The 21,997-nt window shown below is 40.3% G+C and overlaps 1 protein-coding gene across 1 annotated transcript in view; it reads left to right on the top strand.

The window, feature by feature from the left end:
- bckdhb (branched chain keto acid dehydrogenase E1 subunit beta) overlaps positions 1–8,760 on the top strand; it is a 50,362-nt gene extending 41,602 nt beyond the window's left edge. The window contains exons 10-11 of the mRNA XM_079227498.1: positions 5,874–6,024; positions 8,284–8,760. Coding sequence (XP_079083624.1) covers positions 5,874–6,014 — 141 coding nt within the window. The 3' untranslated portion in view covers positions 6,015–6,024; positions 8,284–8,760. The remainder of the gene's footprint in view (positions 1–5,873; positions 6,025–8,283) is intronic.
- Positions 8,761–21,997: the final 13,237 nt, after the last annotated feature.

Genomic DNA, 21,997 nt, shown 5'->3' with positions numbered 1-21,997 from the left:
CTTAAGTGGTGTGGTTAGTGCTATTAACGCTTTATAAATGCTTTACGGCAGCCAGTTACCAGCACATGGGACTACAGCATTTCTTATTAATAACCCATCTGTGTTCATTTTTAGTCATTGCATTGTGCCAACACTGTCCAGATGAACATGCCTGATAATCTCAGAGCCTCGTTCTCCACTGAATTTGACAGTTCAACCCAAAAGCCGTTACGTATGTACAGTATCTGGCATGAAAGGTGGATGAGTGAGTGCCTCCAACAGAAGTACAGCTGTAGCTGAGCACAACCACTGATGTTGAGCATCATTTTGTTTTTCCCTCACCATGAAACTGGGTCACCAGTGGAATCTATTGTTGCTTCGGTCAAACCAAGCTGACTGCAGCCAACACATTGTGCAAAAAGACCAAGGGCTGCACTATATGTACACACACACACACACACACCAGAGTGTCAAACCTCCTCCTCTTTATGAGCATCAGTCGTCTCTCACCCTTTGCAGATGCTTCGTCAGTAAGGGAAACAGATCTCAGAAGTCTGTGCATTAAAACGACAGTGCGACAAACATCCCTCAACCTTGCAGCCATTAGTTACTTATATTGTACTTTTGCTATTATTGTCTAATGAGAAATGAGGACAAAACTCTGACTTCAAAGAATTTCCTATTTATTGAGACAAAATGTGCAATAAGAGACCTGGCTTTGTTGAGTCGTTCCGTCTATTGAATCTAAAAACAGTACGGACATTATGACCCTTTTTTATATATATACACTAATACAAACATACCACATACCACTCTAACTTGTACCACGCCTCCTTGTTTACTAGTATGGCTCCCAGGCTCCAAATCAAGGGCCAAAAAGAGAAACTTGTTGTCAGTAAACCTGTAAAGTCTAGGCACTGTTGTGTGAGAGCGCTTCAGTCTATTTATTTGTGAGAGTGGCTTTACCGAATAGCTAACCACCTCAAGCCCTTCCCTTGGAGATCCATTTATGGTTGTTTCTTTTTTTTCGATGAACAGAGGGGAGTTTAGTTTGACTTGGCAAGTTTCCTTTGTCGAGCTTTGGCTTCAGCCCGAGTGATATAATAATGTGTCATTGGCTGGCCCTGTCCTGAGTGTTTGGCAGATGTCCTGACAGAGAACGGATGAGATGTGGTGAAAGACAATGCTTTCATGGACCTGAGGGATGCACAGACAGAAATGGTGAATCACCCTCCTTCTCTAAACTCCAAACTACGACAGACCTGACTCTAGTATATTCAGCATCCAAAAAGGACACACTTTGTCTGATTTGTTTGGATTTAGAAAACATTGGTTGTCAAAGGAATACTTAACTGCTGTGTAATTGCAACCATAGGGCATGATGAGAACGTTTAGCTGCTTTGAACAGACATTTTCTTTAAGTGCAAATGACACAGTGAGTGTACAATACCGTACACTGAAGATGGTAGTTTGGTAGCGAAGGTAAAACTACAGTTTATTCAAATTTGACATTGCATTTAATCATATAGCATTGTCACTCAGGGATCTCTGAGAATCATGTAAAGCCCTTGGATTGGCTGATGGCGCTTTCCGTCATTTGTATGTAATTTAAAAACGACAGAGTCCGACATCCAACCCAGCACGCCCCACTGAGCTGTGGTACTTTTCTGGAACGTGGTTCAATGACTACGGACTCCACTCAGGCCCAGTTTTGGTTCGCTGAAGATGAAGGCTTACATGTTCTCTGCCATGAATGCCTTCACAGAGAATAAAGAGCTTATGTGGGTCTGCTGCTGCTCAATCCATCAGTTGCCAGTAGCCTGAAGCCCAGTTCACTCATTAGCCTTTCCTTACCTTTGTAAGTTTGTTGTGCAAACTTCTGAAAAAGGGCATCTGAATTTGAAACAAGACTGAGTGTCGACCTGCACTAGCAGCCCGATGGGGGCTCATCATACACCAGAAAAGATGATTGAATGTATGAGAAATGAAGGGAGAAACATTTTTCGGGTCAGTAGGAGGGAACGTTTTTTGTTTTTTTCTCTCTTCAGTGTTCATCAGAAATGTCCACCATTGCGTACTTATAACCTAGAATAATACCCATGGGCCAGTTAAACATGAAAAGGCCCATAACTAAAAAATATAAAGTCACGCCTGCACCGAAGCAAAATCATAGGAATGTGTTGATCTAGATCTGAAAAGACGAACCCTTGAATATGTAATGTTGTGTGGATCTTCCACCTGCCATTCATTCAAAAAAGATGAGATCCAGATTAGCTCCAGGCCCCGTCTATTCAAGCACACTCCTGTTCAACCTAAACATTCCCAAGTGTTTTTGTTTCCACACTGAACTCGCCCAGAAATCACCTGTTCCCTTTTGTTGGCGAACGTCCAGTTAGGCCATGCATTAATGATGTGTTTAAATTATCTTCAGAACAGGACTGGACTGTTTTAGTGAGCTCACGTGAAAGGAATCCGTCCTTTTAATGAATTTAATATCCTCTTCTGAAGATCATAACCCAAAGAAACCTATGACATAGTCACAGTGTTGCCTGCTGGAGGCTATGTGAGCCGAAACACAACATGTTTGAAAATGTGAGGCTCATTGAAGGGTGACACTACATTATGTCTCAAATTAACCTTTCTTGACACAGAACCTCTCTAGCTTTAAAAAAACAACTTTTAATAGACAACTGACTTTGACTGCACTTCATAGACCATAAGGCCATGGACAGCTGTCAGGACATGAAAGCGATTGGAGAATGTTAAAAAATTCAAACATTAGGCTTTCATTTCAGTGGTACAGTGTCTGTTGTCAGTGCCTGTTGGAGAGAATCACTCTTAGGTTGGTCTGAAGTCCACAAGGAAGGAGGAAATGGAGCAATGAGAACTTTATGTTCTATTCCTTCAGAATTTCCTGATATCAAACCCCTTTCTTGATTCTATTTATTGTTTGGCATGTTTTCAGCAATAGCCATTCAATGTTTTTGCATTTATTAATCACCTCAAAAGGCTTTAATTCCCGTTTTCATTTAAATGGCCCTCATACGAAACAATGCTTCTATGTAATGTCATTTTATTGCGTCACTTTTAATATATTTGATTGCATTTTAGTAAGATGCCCCCATTTTTTTTTTTTTACACGTGAAATAGTTAAAAGAATGAGTATTGGAAAATAGAATCGAGAAACTCGAAACAGCAGAACGGTGAATATGGCATGGCTGCGTTACTGTGTTAATGTACCGTACATTCTGCACAGAGAGAAGTATTCAAATGATAGCCAGCCAAAATGAATGAAAGCTGGTTGCTAAAGAAGAAGAAAAAAAAACAGTGGGGGATGAAATAACTTGTAGACTTTTTAATGGTCCGGCTCTAAGACCACAGCAAGTAAGGGAAGCACACACAAGGGATTCACATACAAGTAGGAGTTTTATTTAACGAAATGTGTTGTTTTTAATAAGTGATGCCGGCAGGAGAACTCATTTAGAGAGGTTTCGAAAAATAAACTTTAAACAAGTCTCAGAAGTCGCGCTGGTTTGGATGCTAGCGATATTGGCGCTTCCTCACCCATCTGACTGCAGCCCCAAATCTTTGGGTGTTTCTGACAAACTCAGATTTGTTGCGTGACACAAAATTGCCACGGCAACTTTCAAGCCCCCGCTGAAATGGTATTTTAAAAAAGCGCTGTGGCACTGCCAGGTTGACATATTTTTATTCTGACATTTAAGTATGATACATATAATGATGCACTTCCCAAAAGATAAACACCGATTTGAATGAAATCTGAGTTGTGTGGCCGTTCTCTGTCCAGCTGTGGTGGCAGGCCGTTGGACTCCTGTACTTTTCTCCCACTTCACAGTGAATGTATTTAGAGGAGATTACAGATGTGATCCAGACAAAAGAACACACTCCCTGGTGCTGTCTGACTTGTTGTCGTTAGACGGGCAGATAATACAGTTTGAGGTTGTCATCTCGATGGACAAGGATCATCTTATTGTCACTTTCGTCAATAAACTGCAACAACATACCTTGTTTTAATTTGGGCTAGTGGGAGGAGTTTCCATCAGAGAAGTTCACCATTTCAAAAATACCCAAAAGCTCATTCACTGCATGTCAAAACAGGGATACTTAATTTGCTTCACCCGGAGGACACTTTTGCAATATGACAGGAGAACAGGGCCTTTTTCTTTTTTCTTAAATGGCTTACTCACATTACATAATAACTAAATTTACAAAGCACAAGGATTGACACTGACAGATAAATGAGGTATTTTACTAGAGAAAATCCACAAGGAAGGAGCAAACAGAACAGTGAAGAGGAAAGGCGGGTTGGTAGAACTACTTGTCTCCATTCAGGGTGCGTTCTTTAAAGCTAATCCTAGTTAATTAGCTGGGAGGGCTTCTGTTCACACACTTTTTGTGTCAAAGTATCTACTTGAAGACATTACTGGCGACGTGACTGATTTTAACTCTATAATGGCTATTTGCTTCATATATCACCAATGTCCCTACTCCTCAAGTGTCCACCAGATATGTTCGGTCATCTTTGCATGGTGCCCAGAGGATATCTCCTAATGTTTTTCAATTCATTCTTAATTATCTCAACATATTGTCACAAAATGTGGTACAGACATTTATGGTTCCCAGGTGATGAATACGTTATACTTTTCTCACCATTATTTTGATTTGTCCAATACTTTTGTCTATGAGAAAAGCTGATGGCATGACCACCAGTCTCGCCTGTACTTTTTGTTTATTGTTATTGATCCAATATCGCTAACATGGCTGTAGACTCTTAGCCTTGTTCCTGTTTCATTAATGAATTGCTTCCTGACTCCATACTTGATCATTGTGGGTCTTCTTTTGAATTTAGTGATACAACCCAATACCTGTCGTCTCACTGTACCACGTCAACTCGGCTGGCACACAGAGCAGTAGTCTCTCTCTCTCTGCCTCTCTCTCTTTTTTCTCTCTTGATTTGTTGTATTTTTACAGACTGGAAACGTAGCAAAGCACAAAAAGCTCCTCGTCAAGTTTGACATCCTCCTGGATTCTGCCAGGTGTTACATAAGACATGAAAAACTGTGTGAAACATGCATGTCCTGCGCTGCCAAATGCCAAACAAACTCCATGGCAGCTTTCTGGTGTGTTTGTAATGTGGGATTACATGATCGGTTGAGTGTGTGTGATGCTGTCAGTGTCGCAGCAAACGGGTCAAAAGCCGTTCAGCGGCTGTCAGAAACAGGCAATACGCAAAGAGGGTGCTGTGTAGCTTCCTCGACTGCTTTGGTTGCTTGAGTTGTTTGCAGGTCAGTTTCTTCTGAAAGAGGGTACTTCAGGTCTGTTGCTGCAACTCTGTGCGTGTGTTCATTTAACTCATTAGGGGGTTTGTCCCAGTTGGAGTGTTTTGGCAAACTTCTTTCTGCTTTGTCTCCATGGGGAGAGGTCAAAAGCCAATCTAGAGACACGAGTCATGGCTTGTTTTGCACTCTGGCCAAATTGCCGGAGCACTGGTCTGCTCTGAGGAGCCTGAATGAACCCTTTTGACTTAAAGCATTGTCAGATATGACAATACAAAATAAGTTGTCAAGTTGTTTGATCAGTTCTGAAGTAACTATTTCATTTTTTTCCTCCCAAAAAATATCTCGTATACCTTTTTATTTTATTGAAGTGTATGCCAAAGCATTGAAAAGCAAACCAAGCACACGTGTGACGTGCAGCTGTTTATATGAAGCATTTCTCTAAGACAGTGTCAAACATCAGAGCCGTTGTAGTCTGAACATGTTTAGCTTGGCTTCCCCTCCTGAATGAATTATGTTTGAGCAATGATGGCAGTCAACCAATGATGAGAGTATTTGTCCTGATCTGTGTGTGTTTGTTTGTTTTTTTCCTTGCAGGAGCAGTGCTTTCTTAACCTGGAGGCTCCCATCAGTAGGGTCTGCGGTTATGACACGCCCTTCCCTCACATCTTTGAACCCTTCTACATCCCAGACAAGTGGAAGTGCTTTGATGCAATTAAGAAGATGATCAACTACTGAACCCTGTCAGGTAGGAAGGATCTGGCAGCCTCCTTTAAAGAAATAAATTATGTAATTTTCCAACACTTAATGTATATTAGGGCCTGTCAACCATAACCCTATAATCTGCATTATATATTCCAGTAATGTAGTTATGAAGATATGGAAAAGAATAATAACCTGCCTTAAGTAATAACCATCATTACAGAGAAAATTAAATTGCAATTCATATATTTTCCGACACACTCTTTTACTTGGCTGTCTAATGTAATCCTCTGCTAGACGTGTATAGTTATTCTTCTCCAGATCACAAGCTAATGCACATTCCAGGGCCCTGTGCAGACATGGTGTCATTTACATATGAAATGTAGCTCTAGTTACCAGGTGGGATTTTATTTAGACACATGCACTTCATCGTAGAGCTAAAAAAGATTACAGTAGCTAGTTGAATAGACGCTACAACAACAATGAAAACGGTGTCATTCTATGTATTGGAATCATTCTAGAAAAATATATTCCATATGAATTTATGGATAGACTAAGTGATGACTTGTGTATATGTATGTATGTATGTATATATATATATATATATATATATACATACATACACACACACACATACTTATACTTACTTTGTGGGTTGTAACCAATGTTCCCTCCCTTTCAGCACTGTGAGCATTTCGCAAACCACGCGATCTGCCGAAAATGACCACAAGCCTGTGTTACCCATAGGGGAGTCAAAGAAATGACAGCAAATGCATCAATATGTATACAAGGTTGATATTTATTCAATATCCTTTATATCGGCTGGACTTTGGTAAAACACCATCATTAAAATGTTACCAGTCAGTTTAGTTGAACTTAAAGGATCTTTGTTGAACTTCAATAAGGGGAAGTTATGACTGGTTCACTGGTTATGACTGATGATGATATATATAAAAAATAAAAGTATCAAAGGTGTTTAGTCATTTCTCAGCAGGTACAACATTTAAGTGGAACTTCATTGAAAGGAAAATGCTAATGCAGTGCTTAACAATAATTATAGGCCTATTAAATTGACATGGTGTCATTTTTCCTAAAGGTAGCCTATATAAACAATTTAATAACTTCATATTCTTCATATTTAAATATGTCTGAAAGTTTCATCCTACCCGTGTCAGTTTGGACTATTTCATCTAGCCCCTCATGTTTGAACGTTAGGCAGACCTTTTTCTGGGGCGCCTGCTCTGCCTTTCTTTTCGCCATGGAGGCCTATAGCTGCTGGAGCAGGGCCCGCCAAGAGGAGCCTAAACAGCGCCGGCCCGAGCTCATGTGGCGCTCTGGGCGAGCTTCACTCCTGGCGCCCGGAGGAGGACAGCGGGGGTGGGGGGTGCTAACGGAGGCAGAGCGCTAGCAGAGGCACAGAGAGCGCATGTCGAGAAACGGGACGCTGATTGGCCAAGAAGACTCGACACGTCACATCAAAGATCTTATTATTGCGGAGATGACTCACTCCTATCTCAGAAACACTGGCGCAAAAAAGATTTTTAACCCCTGGAAAAAAAATCGTTTGTGCGGTCTGAAAAATGTGCGTGGTCTGAAAAATCTATTGCACGGCCACTTCGACTGGCCTGCGCGGCCGCGCACGCATGCAACTTAGAGGGAACACTGGTTGTAACCCTAAACCTTGCGATGATTGATTCAGAAGCATATCAATAATTTTTACAGTTTATCAAAAACAGACCTGGTCTGACTCTTCCAGCGCCATTAAAGTGCAAATTTTAGTTTGGATGCCGGCTGACACAGCAGGAGAGACCTGTCTCCTAATAAGCACAACTGGGGACATTGTGGCACCCGATGTAAAGCTTGAGGATACTGAAGCGTCTGTTTTGGGTGCATTTACACCTGTGTTTAGAGCTGCTGACCTGTAATCAGACCACCCAAGACTTATTGTAGTGTTCAGAGGGCCTACATGTCATGGATATGCCCACTTTACTAGCGTAACCACATAGTGCTCTCTAGCACTGTAGATAAGTTATTGTCTTTCATCGGTTGCAGAAGTGTTGAATAATCTTTTTGGTAGAACAGACGCTTTTGCTATCCCTTTTTAATAATTGAGTTACAGCCATTACAATGTTGGTCTTGATTAATAAGGTGGAAGGAGCCATTATTTATATATTTATTGAATCCAACACATCACACCTCATCCTCACTGCATCTCCATCCAGCTCTACTTTTCCTCCTCATCTGACATCCACTGTGGACCGCCAAGTTATTCTCTTCAACTTATTGAACCTCTCTCCTCTTCCAGAGCCAACCTCTGGTATCCCTGGACTCCACGCTCTCTCCTCTTCCTCTTCATTTATCAAATCTGTGGAGAGCTGCCAGGATAAGACACGTTGTTGACCATCAAATCAGGAAGCAGTATCCAGATGGGCTCCATGTCCCGCAGTGTCTTCCAGCTAACAGACTGTTACAGCGCCTCTGCAATAGGGAACTTCATTCTTTTGTGAGGGGAAAAAATGACTAGATCCACTCTGTATGGTGGCACGCTGCTTTGGCATCGACGCCATGCACATAATTTGACTTCCTCTTAAATAAGTGTTGTATATTTTGGGAAAAAGCAGTCACTTTATTGCATTTGACTTCCTCTCTGTGCTATTACCTTTTAAATCAAATTTGTCCAGCTCTGCTCTAATCTTTATTTAGTTTGCCCTTCACTTACCCGTATTGTATTAATATAGTTGATCTGTGGTTTTTAAGGAAAATAAAGTAATCCGATTTGGTAAAAACATTTGGTTTGTTGATTTGCATTCCTTTAGATTTGTTGGGATTTTAAAGTGTAATTTTATCAGCAAAAAGTTCACCTGTCCTTCAGGGTTGCCACTTGTCATTGTGGCTACAGGAAATGTATCCCAGAGGAGTCTTTAAGTCTACAAAAATCATCTGAAATCTGGGAATTTTAAAACACCTGCTTATATTTTACAACTGGTTGAACATATTTATTGCATTACATTTCGATTTTTAGGCAAAAAAGAACTAACACTTCTGCGTTAAAGTAGCACTTTGATTTAAAATTGTGTAACTACCGAAAAGGCATAGACTGTTGCATCATGACCACTGTGCAAACTTATGTTCTGCTGTAAAGTTTGAAGACCTTTCCATTCTATCAGTGCTCCCATGAGAAAATGGTGTTCCCTTGTTAAACTTCTTGCCCATCGCTAACCATCTAAAAGTTTTATATGGAATCAATCAGGGCCATTGTTGGACCTCTCTGTCCTTCTAACGTGAGTCATTGCTAAACTATTACCTTAACGACAATGAAAACTGCACATTAAAAGTTGGAATTCTGCCATTGACTCCATTTGGTGATGGCGAGAAATGATTGTGTCCTCCAGCGCTCTGCCATTCTGACAGTTTGCGTGCACAATAAAAAGTGTGTCATGAGTGAAATCATGCATCAAACATGCTGACCTCACCTCAGGGCCAATTCAGAGGGCAGGTCCCAGAATCCTAAAGGACTCTGACTACTTGGCGAGCCTGTGAGATTTGACATTTACTTACTCATTAGGGTTCATCCTTTTTGGATCATGATTATTTACAGCAAAACTTAAGTATAACAGCCATTAAAATCAGCCACACATTAGGAACCTGCCTGGTATAGACAGTCCGAATGTTGGCTAATCGCCAAATTGGGCTGAGTTCCTCTGGGGAGAAGGAGAAGAACCTTAAGAAGCATGTACAATTAGGCCATCTGGGTTTATCCTCTCAGGTCCACAAATACCCACAACAAAGTTAAACCAAACCTTCTTCATTTCCATGCCTGCCTGCCAGGCTCCTTGAAAATAGCTGCCTGCTACTACTGGACATGGTGTTGATGAAAGTGAACTATATAAGCCAAAAACACTCCATACATGTGATGCGATGCTGAATACAGTGCATTAACAATTCAATTAAATCGGCAGACTTTTAACCAAAACACGCCATAATACCGAGTATTGTTTTTTTTTCTACTTTACCCCCAAAATACGTTTACTACTAAAAGGTATGATTTTTAAAATTGCGTATATGACATTTCCGACCTAATGCACAATACTGCAGCTATGACATATTTCTGAGGGTCTCCGGCACTTTTCAACCACACACAAAATGAAAGAAAAGAAAACAAACATGTGGAAACATTTTGTAAAATGTAAACCACAATAAGGAATGAATAAGTCATAAGTATTCCTTATTGTGGTTTTGCCCAATCTACTTGCCAGTTTTTGCCCAAGCATGTGAGTTGTTGTAATTGTATTACTACATACACAGCATTGCTGCCTCATTTTCTCCTCAAACAGTTTTAAGCCTGTGGGGAAGGAATAATCCGCCAGCTAATGAAACATTTACAGCAGAGCCACAAAGACAGCCTGGAGCAGGTGGCCCCGTGCCTCGAGGTCTTTGCCTTTTTTAATTTGGGTCTCAATTGCTGAACTCAGCCCATCAGTTGGGTTTAGGAGAAAGGTGAGAATGACTTCAAAGTGTGACGAAGGATTTAACGGAGCTCTTGAAGAGCAGCGCAAACATCCTGACGGGACGACTCGGTTTCCAATCAGGACACCAGAGAGAGTCCAATGGTTTGGTCCCACGTTACATAGCCATCAGGACAATCTTCCGATCAAATCACAAGCATTGCGAAGTTTGGACTTTTGGCTATTGTGTGTTATTTGGAAATATTTTTAGATCGTAGAGCTCAAGATGTGTGGCGCAGTGCGCTTGACTCGGAGCAACTGCTTTCAATATGTCCTATTGTAAACAATTTGTGAATGTGTTGCGACCGGCTTTTGTGTGCAGTAGAAGAGAAAAAAACTGCATCACTCATGTGTCATTGGGTATCCAAACCAAATATAAACAGTTGGCAGTAGGAATGTTGATTTGTGGCTTGAAAGGATAAATACATCTGGAATGGTTGTGATAAAACTGAGCTGTTTTCTTTTTGTTATTTCCTGGTAACAATGACCAGACCTTTTTCTGCTGGGCGTACAAGGCCTATCACAGTCTGAACTTTCAAAGGGAGACATTTGTAATTGTCTTCTTGGATCGGCTCACAGCTGGAATTGGCCTCCGCGCCAAATGCTCTCCCTGATGCTCATGATCGCTGAGTTATGTTGGACTCCTTCTCACCTTATCGTAAATTTTGGGGAGTTCGGAGCAGCCGGAATCAGCGGTGACGGACGAGAGAGAGCAAAGATGAGATGGTTAACCCAATGTATACACCCAAAGAAAACAATTCCATTAATCAGCTTGGGTCTATGCTACATCTTTGTAACGTTTCAGATAGGATTCTCAGCACTCTCCTCCACCAACCCTGGTCAAAATGCAAAGATAAAATCATGTCTGTCATTTTGGTCTGGGTGAAAGCAGTGCTTTAAACCACGGTGGTGAGGCGGCCCCTCTTTTGGGCGGGGTGGCGGAGATGACCTCTGCTTGGTAGGATGGCCATAATAGCATCTGTGTTCTAACAGTGTGTCATTACACACTATATTTACATGAAACGCAAAAAACAGGGGTGGTAGGTCACGACGCGGAGCAACAGGGGATGAAGATGCTCTGGTGCATGTCAGACCGTACAACCGGAGATTACTGAAGATTATAGAACCGCTTGGCGAGTTGTGCATTTGAATGGTTGTCGGGCCACGTTTTTACAGCATCATTACACATTTGTAGGTTTGTATTTATTCAACATCCATCTGATGTTTTATTTTGATAGTTTATTACAGCCTGGGATAGTTTGTCCGGTGGTTTAAGTGGAACATTATGATGATGGTAAAACAAATGATGTGTGGTGGATAGAAAAAATACTAGCTCATTTTAGTTCAGCATCACTGAGGGTTGTTTGCCTTTTTCTTTTCTTTTTTTTACATTGTTGCAAAAATTGAATTAGAAACTCGTTCCTGAAAAACATGTTAATTTTCACTGATAAGGACAACTCTGCTTTTGTAGGAATTAGCAGGTGAGCAGTACACCGTATCTCACACCCCCAGCTTTGTACAGCTCAGGTTCACATTACCATATGTGTGTTCAGCATATCTGAAGTAATGACTGCCGTAGCTGGCTTCGTCCGACATTTACAAATCAAAAGGAACCTTGCAGAGAAATCCTTCCGTCCTCAGTCGACAGCTGCACAAGCTCTTCATAAGTTCACATTTAAGTAGAGATGTATGAGCCACTAAATTAAAACATGGTGTGGCACAATAACAAGTTCAACTGACGAGTGTAACTGTTGCCCAGCTAATAGGTTTGTGAACTGCCAGGTCACGATTGTTCTGTGGTTTCATATCTTTGAAGTTGTCGTCTACTGGTTAGATGTGTCGAGCTCGGAGAACAGTCAGGTCCATACATATTTGGACATTGACACAGTTTTCATTATTTTGGCTCTGTACACCACAACAATGAAGTTGAAAAAAATCAAGATGTGCTTCAAGTGCAGACTTTCAGCTTTAATTTGAGGGTATTTACATCCAAATCAGGTGAACGGTGTAGGAACTACAACAAATTCAAATGTGGCCACCCTCTTTTTAATGGACCAAAAGTAATTGGACAATTGGCTGCTCAGCTGTTCCAAGGTCAGGTGTGTGTAATTCCATCATTTTTTCATTTACAAGGAGTAGATCTAGGTCTAGAGTTCACTGAAGACGGTTGAAGTAGTCTATTGAATCCAGACTTCAGGCTGTCATTGACTGCAGTTCTGCTATAGTTTGTGATGCCAGAGTCTTCCTGTTTCAGAATCCAAATAATTTATTGGCCAAGTACATTGAACATACAAGGAGTTTGGCTGTGAAAGGTGCATAATAATAAACATAGACATCGAATAATAATAAAAATAGCTTCTACAGTTGGTTGCTTTTGATTGGACAGTCCTATGTACGTTTACTTGCAACTAATTTACACGTCATTTAAGACTTTAAGTCAAGTTTTTAATTAACAGCATTTAGTAAAGGGCTCATTTGAAACCAGTTAGTGTCACTAGTTTAGTCCAAACCGAGTAATGGGTTTAGGAATTGCTGGTGCAATGACCACAACTTAACCTTCTTGTCACCCTAAATAGATATTTGTCTGCTTCTCAAACTCAAACCCTCCCACAGAGACTTGTGGTCTCAGTCCTCACAATCCAGTTCCAGATCTGGAGGTTTGTGGAACTAAAAGTTCTGACACACTAATGCTAAACAGAATGTAAGCTGTAATACTCTCTTGTGATGGGAAGATATTATGCTAAGTCTTTGTTGGACTTTGAAAAAAGCCATTCCTTGTACTGTGGTCTATTCTTTATGCTGTGTTTTGCAGAAAAGAAGTTTGTCTTATTAATACAAATATTCAACCTGACGTGCCAGATGTTCATTTTAGACAGAACCATCTGAGAAGCCATCATTGAAAAAGGTTTGGAAAAGGTTTTTTTTTTTAAACACGGGGCAAGAGATCTGTCAATCAAACTCTTACCAAGCAGGTTGTGAGAAAAAGCAAAAACATCTTTTCGATTGAGAAAAGCCTTCATTGCTGTTCTTTGTTCTTCTTTCAATGAAGTTCTGATGCTCGTGCAGCGTCTACGTGAACCAGAGACGCAGCCATCGTTGCTTTGAACAAACAGTCGCCTCCCCATGTTGTATCTCACACACACACACACACACACACACACACACACACACACACCTGAACCACGCCCGCAGCTGCCTGTAGCTCTTCAGAGGATGCTGACTGGACACAAACGCTGCTTAAAGCTTGACAAGATGGATTTTCGTGTCATCTTTTAATAGCGCGAGAATCCAACTGCCGTGCATGGTTGAGCAAATCTTACCCTTCGGGGCAAAACTTAAATCTATCTGAAATACCAAAGATTATATCAAGGTGAATGTACATGTCTTGAGACTACTTGACGTGCATTTTCCTTTAAAGCAACAGACTCCAGTGTTTGCCGACTAGAATCACAAGGGACGGATGGAGAACACCGGCTGCTTTTGTCCCGTTTACCCAAAGCTTCACTACCCCATCAAACATTTACCTGCAAGCAGTGTGCTTACCCGAGTTCACACACACACACACACACACATAAAGTATGCGTTATACATTAGTTCACTGATGCCATAAGATTGAAAGCGCTCACTGCACAGCATATACTGTTTGGTTCCACGCTGTGGTCCGCTGCCTCTTTAAGCCCAAACAGCACTCACAACATCGCTAAAACACAAAACACATGGAGGCTACATCTGCCCGTCTGACTATTAGATTTTTCCTTCGCACAGAAATTAGATGGATCTAATTAATTTATGTCCCTAATGAATCAGCATTCCGTTTCTTGACAAAGAAAAGCACAAACAGGCATGTGCTGGTTTTCATTCGGACTGTTGGGCCAGACACATGGTTGCTAAGGCAAGAGGGTGGGAGGGAGACAAAAACACTCTTGGTGCAACGGAGGTCATTTTGCCGGGCCGCCGGCTTGGTGGGGTGTTTGTGCACCAGTGCATCCTGCTCAACATGGACGGTAGTTCAGTCTCATATGACGTAAATGATGCTAATTTGTGTGGCAGCGGAACAATTTCCAGCCCTAATAGAAGGAGCGCTGCGTGTCCGGCTCGCACTCTTTCACCCTCCCTGGCAAACGGGAAGTCTATTCCTAATTCAGGGGTGACACAGGGCAGCGTTTCCATCCTCCCGCCTGGTGGGAGAGACTCGTTATTCTATGAAAGTTGATTGTGCCTGATTGCAAGGGGAACATTATGTTTGTATAGCGTCAGCTTGTAGTCGACTTTTGTAGACCCTAAAAAGCTTTTTAGTGATTGAAACGTTGTAGTTATTGGTGAGATTATGTCATCATCGGTTGCAGGAGAAACTGATTCTGTTCTATTTTTGAGCTGGGTTCATTGGGAGAGAGAATTAAAAAAGTTGATAGATGAGTTGCCAGATTACTGTGTACTGTAGGCTACCTACAAAGGAAAACATGCAAAAGCCTCTGGCTGCTGGCTTCTTGAAAGCAGCTATTTTCAAGCAAAGCTTTTTAGAGTTAGTTTAATTTCCTCTTTCACTTTATCCATCAGAAAGTAAAACATGAGTTGGTGTGGAGAAACAGACATACAATGTAGATTAGTAAAAAAGTTAAACAAGAAGACTGAGTTCAAACAAACTCAGGCTTGTTTGCCGAGTTAGTCAGTGTGTTTGGGCTGTAGTGACTGCTGTCAACGGTGCCAACCAAACAAGCGGACTCTGGTGCAGTTTGTTTGTCGTGTGAAAGCAAACCAACCAACCACAGGACTTTATGATCGCAGATATGGGATGTAGTGTGGTTTCAAAGGCTAAACTACGAATGAAGCCATTTGCTGATCGAGAAAGCTGTTCAGAAAGAGTTTGTACAATGAATCTGTTCAAGGTGTTGCATATCGGCCGATTTGTACAAACCAGCACATCAGTGCTGGCATTTTTCTTTAATTAGTCAAAACCTGTTCAAACATCTGTGTTCAGTGTAACTTGACAGTTCATTATGTCCATTACAAAGGGTGTGACAGTGATCCCACAGTAATACGCTCCGGATCATACCCCCTTGTCTATACTTGTTAGTCATTATTCCTCCACGCGGCCGATTTGCACTCGCACTATTGAGACATTTCTTTGTGAGGTCTTGGTGACATCAGAGAACATTAACATACACATCAGAAGTGCTGCATAAACTGTCGTCAGTCACCAGAAGTTGATTTTGCAGGATTGTCAACAGCCAAAACTGTCCAATCAGCGTTCTACCTCTCAGTCTGTACAACTCCATGTTTGGTTAGTTTATGAAAACTCAGTGTAAATAGGAAGCAAACCAGAACTAAAATGCAGAAGAATCTACCAGATTACAGATGTGAAAGCACCCAAAGTTGGGTTTGAGTCAGTGAGTTGCACACAAGTCTTTGTGGTATTTTCCACTTGGCAAAGCACAGCTTTTGTTTGCCTGTGGCAGTTGGAACTAGGTCAGATAAAACATTGAAAATAACAACTAACTTTCTTTAAAGATCATAAATCTTTGGTGTGTAAACAGAGTTTCATGTTCAATTGGTTAGAAACGGGAAGGATTGGGTTGTAATAGCCAATTCAACTGTGTGAGGCTGTTCTTGGTTAGCAAAATAACCAGATTCCCTCAGCCATTTGAACCTTTTATCTCTAAACAACAGTGTTGTTGTTGATTGATGAACAGAACTCAATGAAAAGATGTAGCGTGAGATCCATTTTGGGATAACACTATTAAATATAATTTATGCTTAGGTTTGAAGTTGCAGTTGGGGGTTGAGTGCTTGGGAATAAATGTAGTGTCTGTAAATATAGTGCTGCCAGATTTGAAGTATATTAACACTGTTGTGTGTACAAAGTGTTGACAGTCCCATTCAGTTTAATGGTCAGCTGGTGCAGACTCTGCTCAGCAGCTGGTTGGTTCAAGATAAAGGTACAAGAGTGTGCGTGCTCTATGAACTAGGTCCACTGTGCTTCATCTCCATCCAACACTTTGATGTCCATCTGTGGTAAATCTCACACTGAGAAGGACAAGTGCAAACCACTTGTATCACTTCACAAAATGCGGTTTGGATTTCAGATGCATGTCCATGATTTATATACGGCGATGAACAAAGCTTGCATCTGTTTTTAACTCAAACTGTGTAACTCAATCAGTTTGGAGTGTGTGTATGTAATCAGTTTACACATTATCTATGAAAGGTGAGGTGGGAAATTTGGTTTGGATGAAATCAAACTGTTTCACGTGCAGCAGTAGCTCTCGACAACAGCGCTCTCACAATGCAGGAACTTTATGAGAGATTTTAACAATGCCAATCACTACAGAGAATCTATTGCAACAACAGCTTGTAAAAATATCGATCAGCACCATAACACAGCTTGCCATCAATGCACGACACCTTGGTAGAACTCAGAAATATGCTGTTATGCTTTGTAATTGTTGCTGGTCACATATTTCCACAGTTTTGAACATGCCAGTGTGGGCTTGTGGCATGGCTTCCATTCTTCAGCTCTTCACACACTCTGTTTGCAGAAACACTTGTAGACACACAGAGTACTTAATCCACTCTTGGTTCTCAGATGTGCCTTTTGAGCTGCGGTGCTGAAGGATCTCAAGGAACGCGCTTATGCAGGGAGGGATGAGAGGAGTCATTTGAGTTCAGCGAGGGGGAAATGTGTGAACAGTAAAACATTTCACCTTCCTCGAGGCTGAGTCAGAGTTCTTCTATCTGAGCTGGGACCGAGCTAGGAGTGGGTGAAGGGGTGCGTGTGAAATGCTTAGGTGATGGCAATTGACTGACCAATGGTGATCACACTGGAGGAGTACATTCGATTATTACCCTTCTGGTACTACTCAGACAAAAAATGGATACTTACATGCTTATTATTGCAAGATTTTGGTCATAAAATCGTAAATGTATAGTGGGAAAAAAACCATATTGGTTACTATGCTGAAGAAAATTTTAAAAAGTTATAGTATAGAACATTAAAGAAATCCTTAAAAAGTCGTTGTATAGTATGTTGTGGGAAAAAACACATGTCATTGTTGGTGATAAGTCATAACAAGATCATAGTATAGTATGTCCAAAAAGTCATTCAAATATGTATGTTGAAAAAAGACAGTATAGTATCCTGAAGAGAAAAAAATTAAAAAGGCATAGTATGTGGAAAAAAATATTTACTAAACTATGTAGATTGTTTTTAAGTATATGTCAAAAAATAATTTAAAAAAAAGTAATAATATATTGTGTTGAGCAAAGTCTTAAAGTCATAGTATAGATGTTGAGAAAAGCCATATGCATATCCAAAAAAGTAAAACAAAAAAAGATGTAGTATAGTATGTAAACATAATAATAAAACGGTCATACTAGTAAGTTGATAATAGAGTTCATGAAGTAAAATGTTGAAAAAGTAATTGTGTAATCTGTTGAAAAAAGGCATAGTATAATATGGTGAATAAAGATAGTAGTAGACATAGTATAGCTTGTAAAAAATAGGTTCAAGATTCAAGGATAATTTATTGTCATTATGCAACACTGCAATGCACAGCGAAAAGCAGCTGTAGCCCATCTGCAACAATTAAAAACATGACAAACAAAAACATAAGCAGTAGTGCTTTTTAAAATTTGCATCATGAGGAACATTTCTCTGGGCAGATATAATGGCTGACATCTTAACATTAAAAAGTCCACATCAGGAAGACATTGTCCATCAACTTTCAATATGTTTTTTAGCACGAAGCATCATACAGAGTCTACCTCCTTTCATCCCACCTGCGCTCTGCCCATCAGGTGCAGCTTGATCCTGGATACCATGATGGAGTCAGGTCGCTGCTGAGGTCTGGGCTCAATAGTCACCGACCTGCTGTTGCTGGGTTGGCCTGAAGTCTTATTTCATCCATCTTATTTTCCTGTGACTGAACATCAGGCAGCCAGGGGTCGGCTGGTTAATTAGCCTAAGGTCCAAGACAGGTTAGTTTAGCTTCCTTCCTCCCTCTCCTCCTCCTCCCTCTTCTCTCTCTCCTCCCTCTTCTTCTCCTCCTCCATCTCCTCTCTCTCCTCAGTCTCCTCTCCTCTCCTCCTCCCTCTCCTCTCCTCTCCTCCTATCTGCCGCAGATTGGTGACGTTTGGTCCAGAAGGTCTGGCTCGGTGGTCGGCAGTGGGTGGTGATCGTCTCAAAGGCCGCTGGACCTTTTCCAGTATTGAGTGTATTATGTCATTTGCCATAAGTGCTCCAGAAAGAAATGCCAAAAAACTAATTTGGACAAAAAAAAATCGAACAAAATACATGTCAGCTACTGCCTGGATGTGCATGCTGCGCCGTTGTCAGAGGAAAGTCGTAGTATGGCATGTTTTAAAAAATAAATTCATATTCGTATGGTGAAAAAAGTAATTCTATAGTATGCTGAAAAAAATAAAAGTAGTATAGTATGTCAAGCGACGTCTTCAGAAAGTCATAGTATAGGATGTTGAACAAATCATAAAAAGTCATAGTATATTATGTTGATAAAACATAAAAAGATTGAAAGAAATCAGTTCAGCAAAGTCTCAAATAAGTCATAGTGTGTATATATAGTATGTCGAAACAAGTCATAGTGTATATAGTATGGTGACAAATGTTTAAATAAAAAATTATAGCAGAGTATGTCAAAAAACATTCAAGATTCATAGAATAGTATTTCAAAAAATCATTACAAAAAACTTTGTATGTGTAAAATAGTAATAAAAGGTTATAGTATAGTAAAGACATATATCAAGTGATAGTAAAATATGTGCAAAAAAGTCAGAAAATAATCATCAAAATTATTATTGTATAGTATGTCGGAAAGGTTTTTAAAGAGTGATAGTATAGTATAATATGTTGTGTTATACTGTAATCAAAGTTATTTAATGTAGAATTTGGGATTTATGTTTTATGCCGGCCCCTGCCTGATACCCCTTCATGGCCCCATGTTCTATACTTTGATTAACAATGGCTCAAACCTGATCCTTCTCAGAGCCCCTATGTGATGAACTTATGTATTGTATAGGGGGCTCCGTGATTGTATATGCGTTTTGTACATATTCACTGTGCTCCACCCACTTTTGCGTGTTGTGTAAGTGGGCCATCCACTTGTAAACCTCTCAGTAATACATTCAGCACTTAAACGCTGTAGTTAACAGGAGGCGGAGCCTCTACTACTAGGGAGCGCACATATGTCCTGCACACAGTGATTGGGATGTGATTTGTTTGTTTCTTCACCTGCCATTCCAGCTGAACCCTTTTATGCTCCGATGAAGGGTTTTAAGCATTTATTTAAGCGTGTGGATATCCATTCTACAACCCCAAAAATATTTTTAAAATGTCACATATATAGTATGTCTCAAAAGTCTATGGTACAGATTTCAAAAGTGTAAAGCGTCTGTAGCATGTGTGCCGACCCCTACTCTCTACCAGAGTCTGTGTCCTGCTTGCTGACGTTTTGTTTGCGCCAGACATTTTCACACATCCATACATGTCGAAAGCGCTGATTACTAACTTTCCATGTTTGTTTAGTTTAGTCCTTGAAATAAATATTCTTATTTAATACTTTCAACTTGCCTGGTCTCCCATTTTTGTTGCAGCATTTGCGCCGGGTTGTAACATACAACGAAAAAATAGTTAAAAAAGTTATAGTATGTCGAAGGTATTAAAAAGTATAGTGTAGTAAATCAAAATAAATCTTGAAAAAGTAATAGTATAGGGTGTCAAAATAAATCTTGCAAAAGTAAGTATAGTATATCGAAAATAAATCTTGAAAAAGTCATCGTATAGTGTCAAAAAAATTATCAAAAAGTAAAACAATATAAAATTGTATACATTTTAAAGAATAATCCTTGTATATTACTTCAAAAAGAGTACAAAGAAAGTTTTTAAAATGTCAGATTGTTTCCGTGACGAGGGAGAGAAGGCGATGCGAGCGGTTAGTCCAAGGTGTGCTTGCAAGCTGTGAAACTCATGGCCTGAGCTTCACAAAAATGTCTTCCATCTTTTGTCAAATATTTCTTTGACCTTGTTTCCACCAAAAAGGTTTTTCAATTGAATCAAGTGACATTAAAGATATTGTTGCAGTGTAGAATTTTTCTGAAACTGGCTGTCTACATTGAGCTGTTGGATAACAAGAGGAACGTTTTTTTGGCTAATTTCTCCAAGTTCCTAATTGGCAGTGTGACCTCTCCTGCCTTTTATATACATAAGGCTCCCGCTCCACAACCACATTCTCAAAGCTTGAGGCCAAACCTCCGACTCATGTCACTGCTGCTCCACCGCTTCAATAAAGCCAACACACAAAAAGTCACCTTAGCAGTTACATTTACTTTTTTTTTTCTCCGGCTCATGACTTTGTCTAAATCTTTATAATTTTCCGTTTGGAAGCTTTGTTGTTGTTTTGGTATATTTAGCCATTCCTCGTCCTGGGCGCAATGCCGGCTCGACAGACAGTCTCTAATTAGCGCAGCAGAAATACATATTTAGAGCTGTGCGGCTTTGGTGACTCTTTATTTAAGTCACCAGGGAGAACAATGAAGGAAACAATGGCTGCCTGCTGCATGTATGGTCTTCACATCACTGAATCAGTGCAGATCTTTTCAATAAGACGGTCCAATTCAAATCGAGATACTGTAAAACAACCCGCTCAGTGCAGAGGCTGAAAAATAAAATGTTTATTTTCTCCGGTGACAGAGAGTTGATTGTTGTGCCGCAGGTTTTTACACACAATATGAATAGCTGTGGTACCATGTCTGGTAAGGATTTAGTTTAGGCAAATGGTTTTTGGCACATTTCTTCCATGAATAATAATGAATCAGCTTAAATTATGAATATTTTTGACTGCAAGTAATTAACACAAGTGTTTGTTCCTCCTAATCATGGGTAACACGGGCGATTTAAGGCATAATAATCAACATTTTGTGAACAAACTGTTTCAATCTCCCTGTGGCAGAGTTGATAAGAGGAAGCTGTGTCTTCATAGCAATAGCTGTTTGGGGTTTGTGTCCTCTATGGACACCGGCTTGTGCAGGAGTGAGTCCAGGCTTCTTTAAAAGTGAAACTTGAATCAAAGCCTCTACGTGTTCACTTGTCTGCGGCTCACAAATAAGTAAATGAGTATGCAGCAGGAGACTTCACTTCTACTGCACTATAATTTTGCGGTAATATTCAAATCCAGAACTTTATGGCAAAATAACAATGCCAGATGTAGGTGACTGCATGACAACATCATTCTTCATCGAGTAGTTTCACATGCCAGCTTTGGCTTATTACACCAGAACAATATTACTGCATATGAATCTTCACTCGTTTTCTTTTTAGTTACTCCAACAGAAGGTCAAATTATTCCTTAAGAAAAGTGTTTATTGGTTCTAAAAAGATGTAAAAAAAAAAAAAAGCATGTACTCTTGGGATAAGGAAAGTAATGCAGGGATTGCTAAGATGATCAATGTTCATAACCTCGTGTCGAGCATTGGTAATACATCAGAGACTATTGATCAGGGAGT

This window comes from Taurulus bubalis (assembly GCF_910589615.1).
Source record: "Taurulus bubalis genome assembly, chromosome: 12".
NCBI lineage: Eukaryota > Metazoa > Chordata > Actinopteri > Perciformes > Cottidae > Taurulus > Taurulus bubalis.
This window is presented reverse-complemented; position numbering and strand designations above follow the sequence as displayed.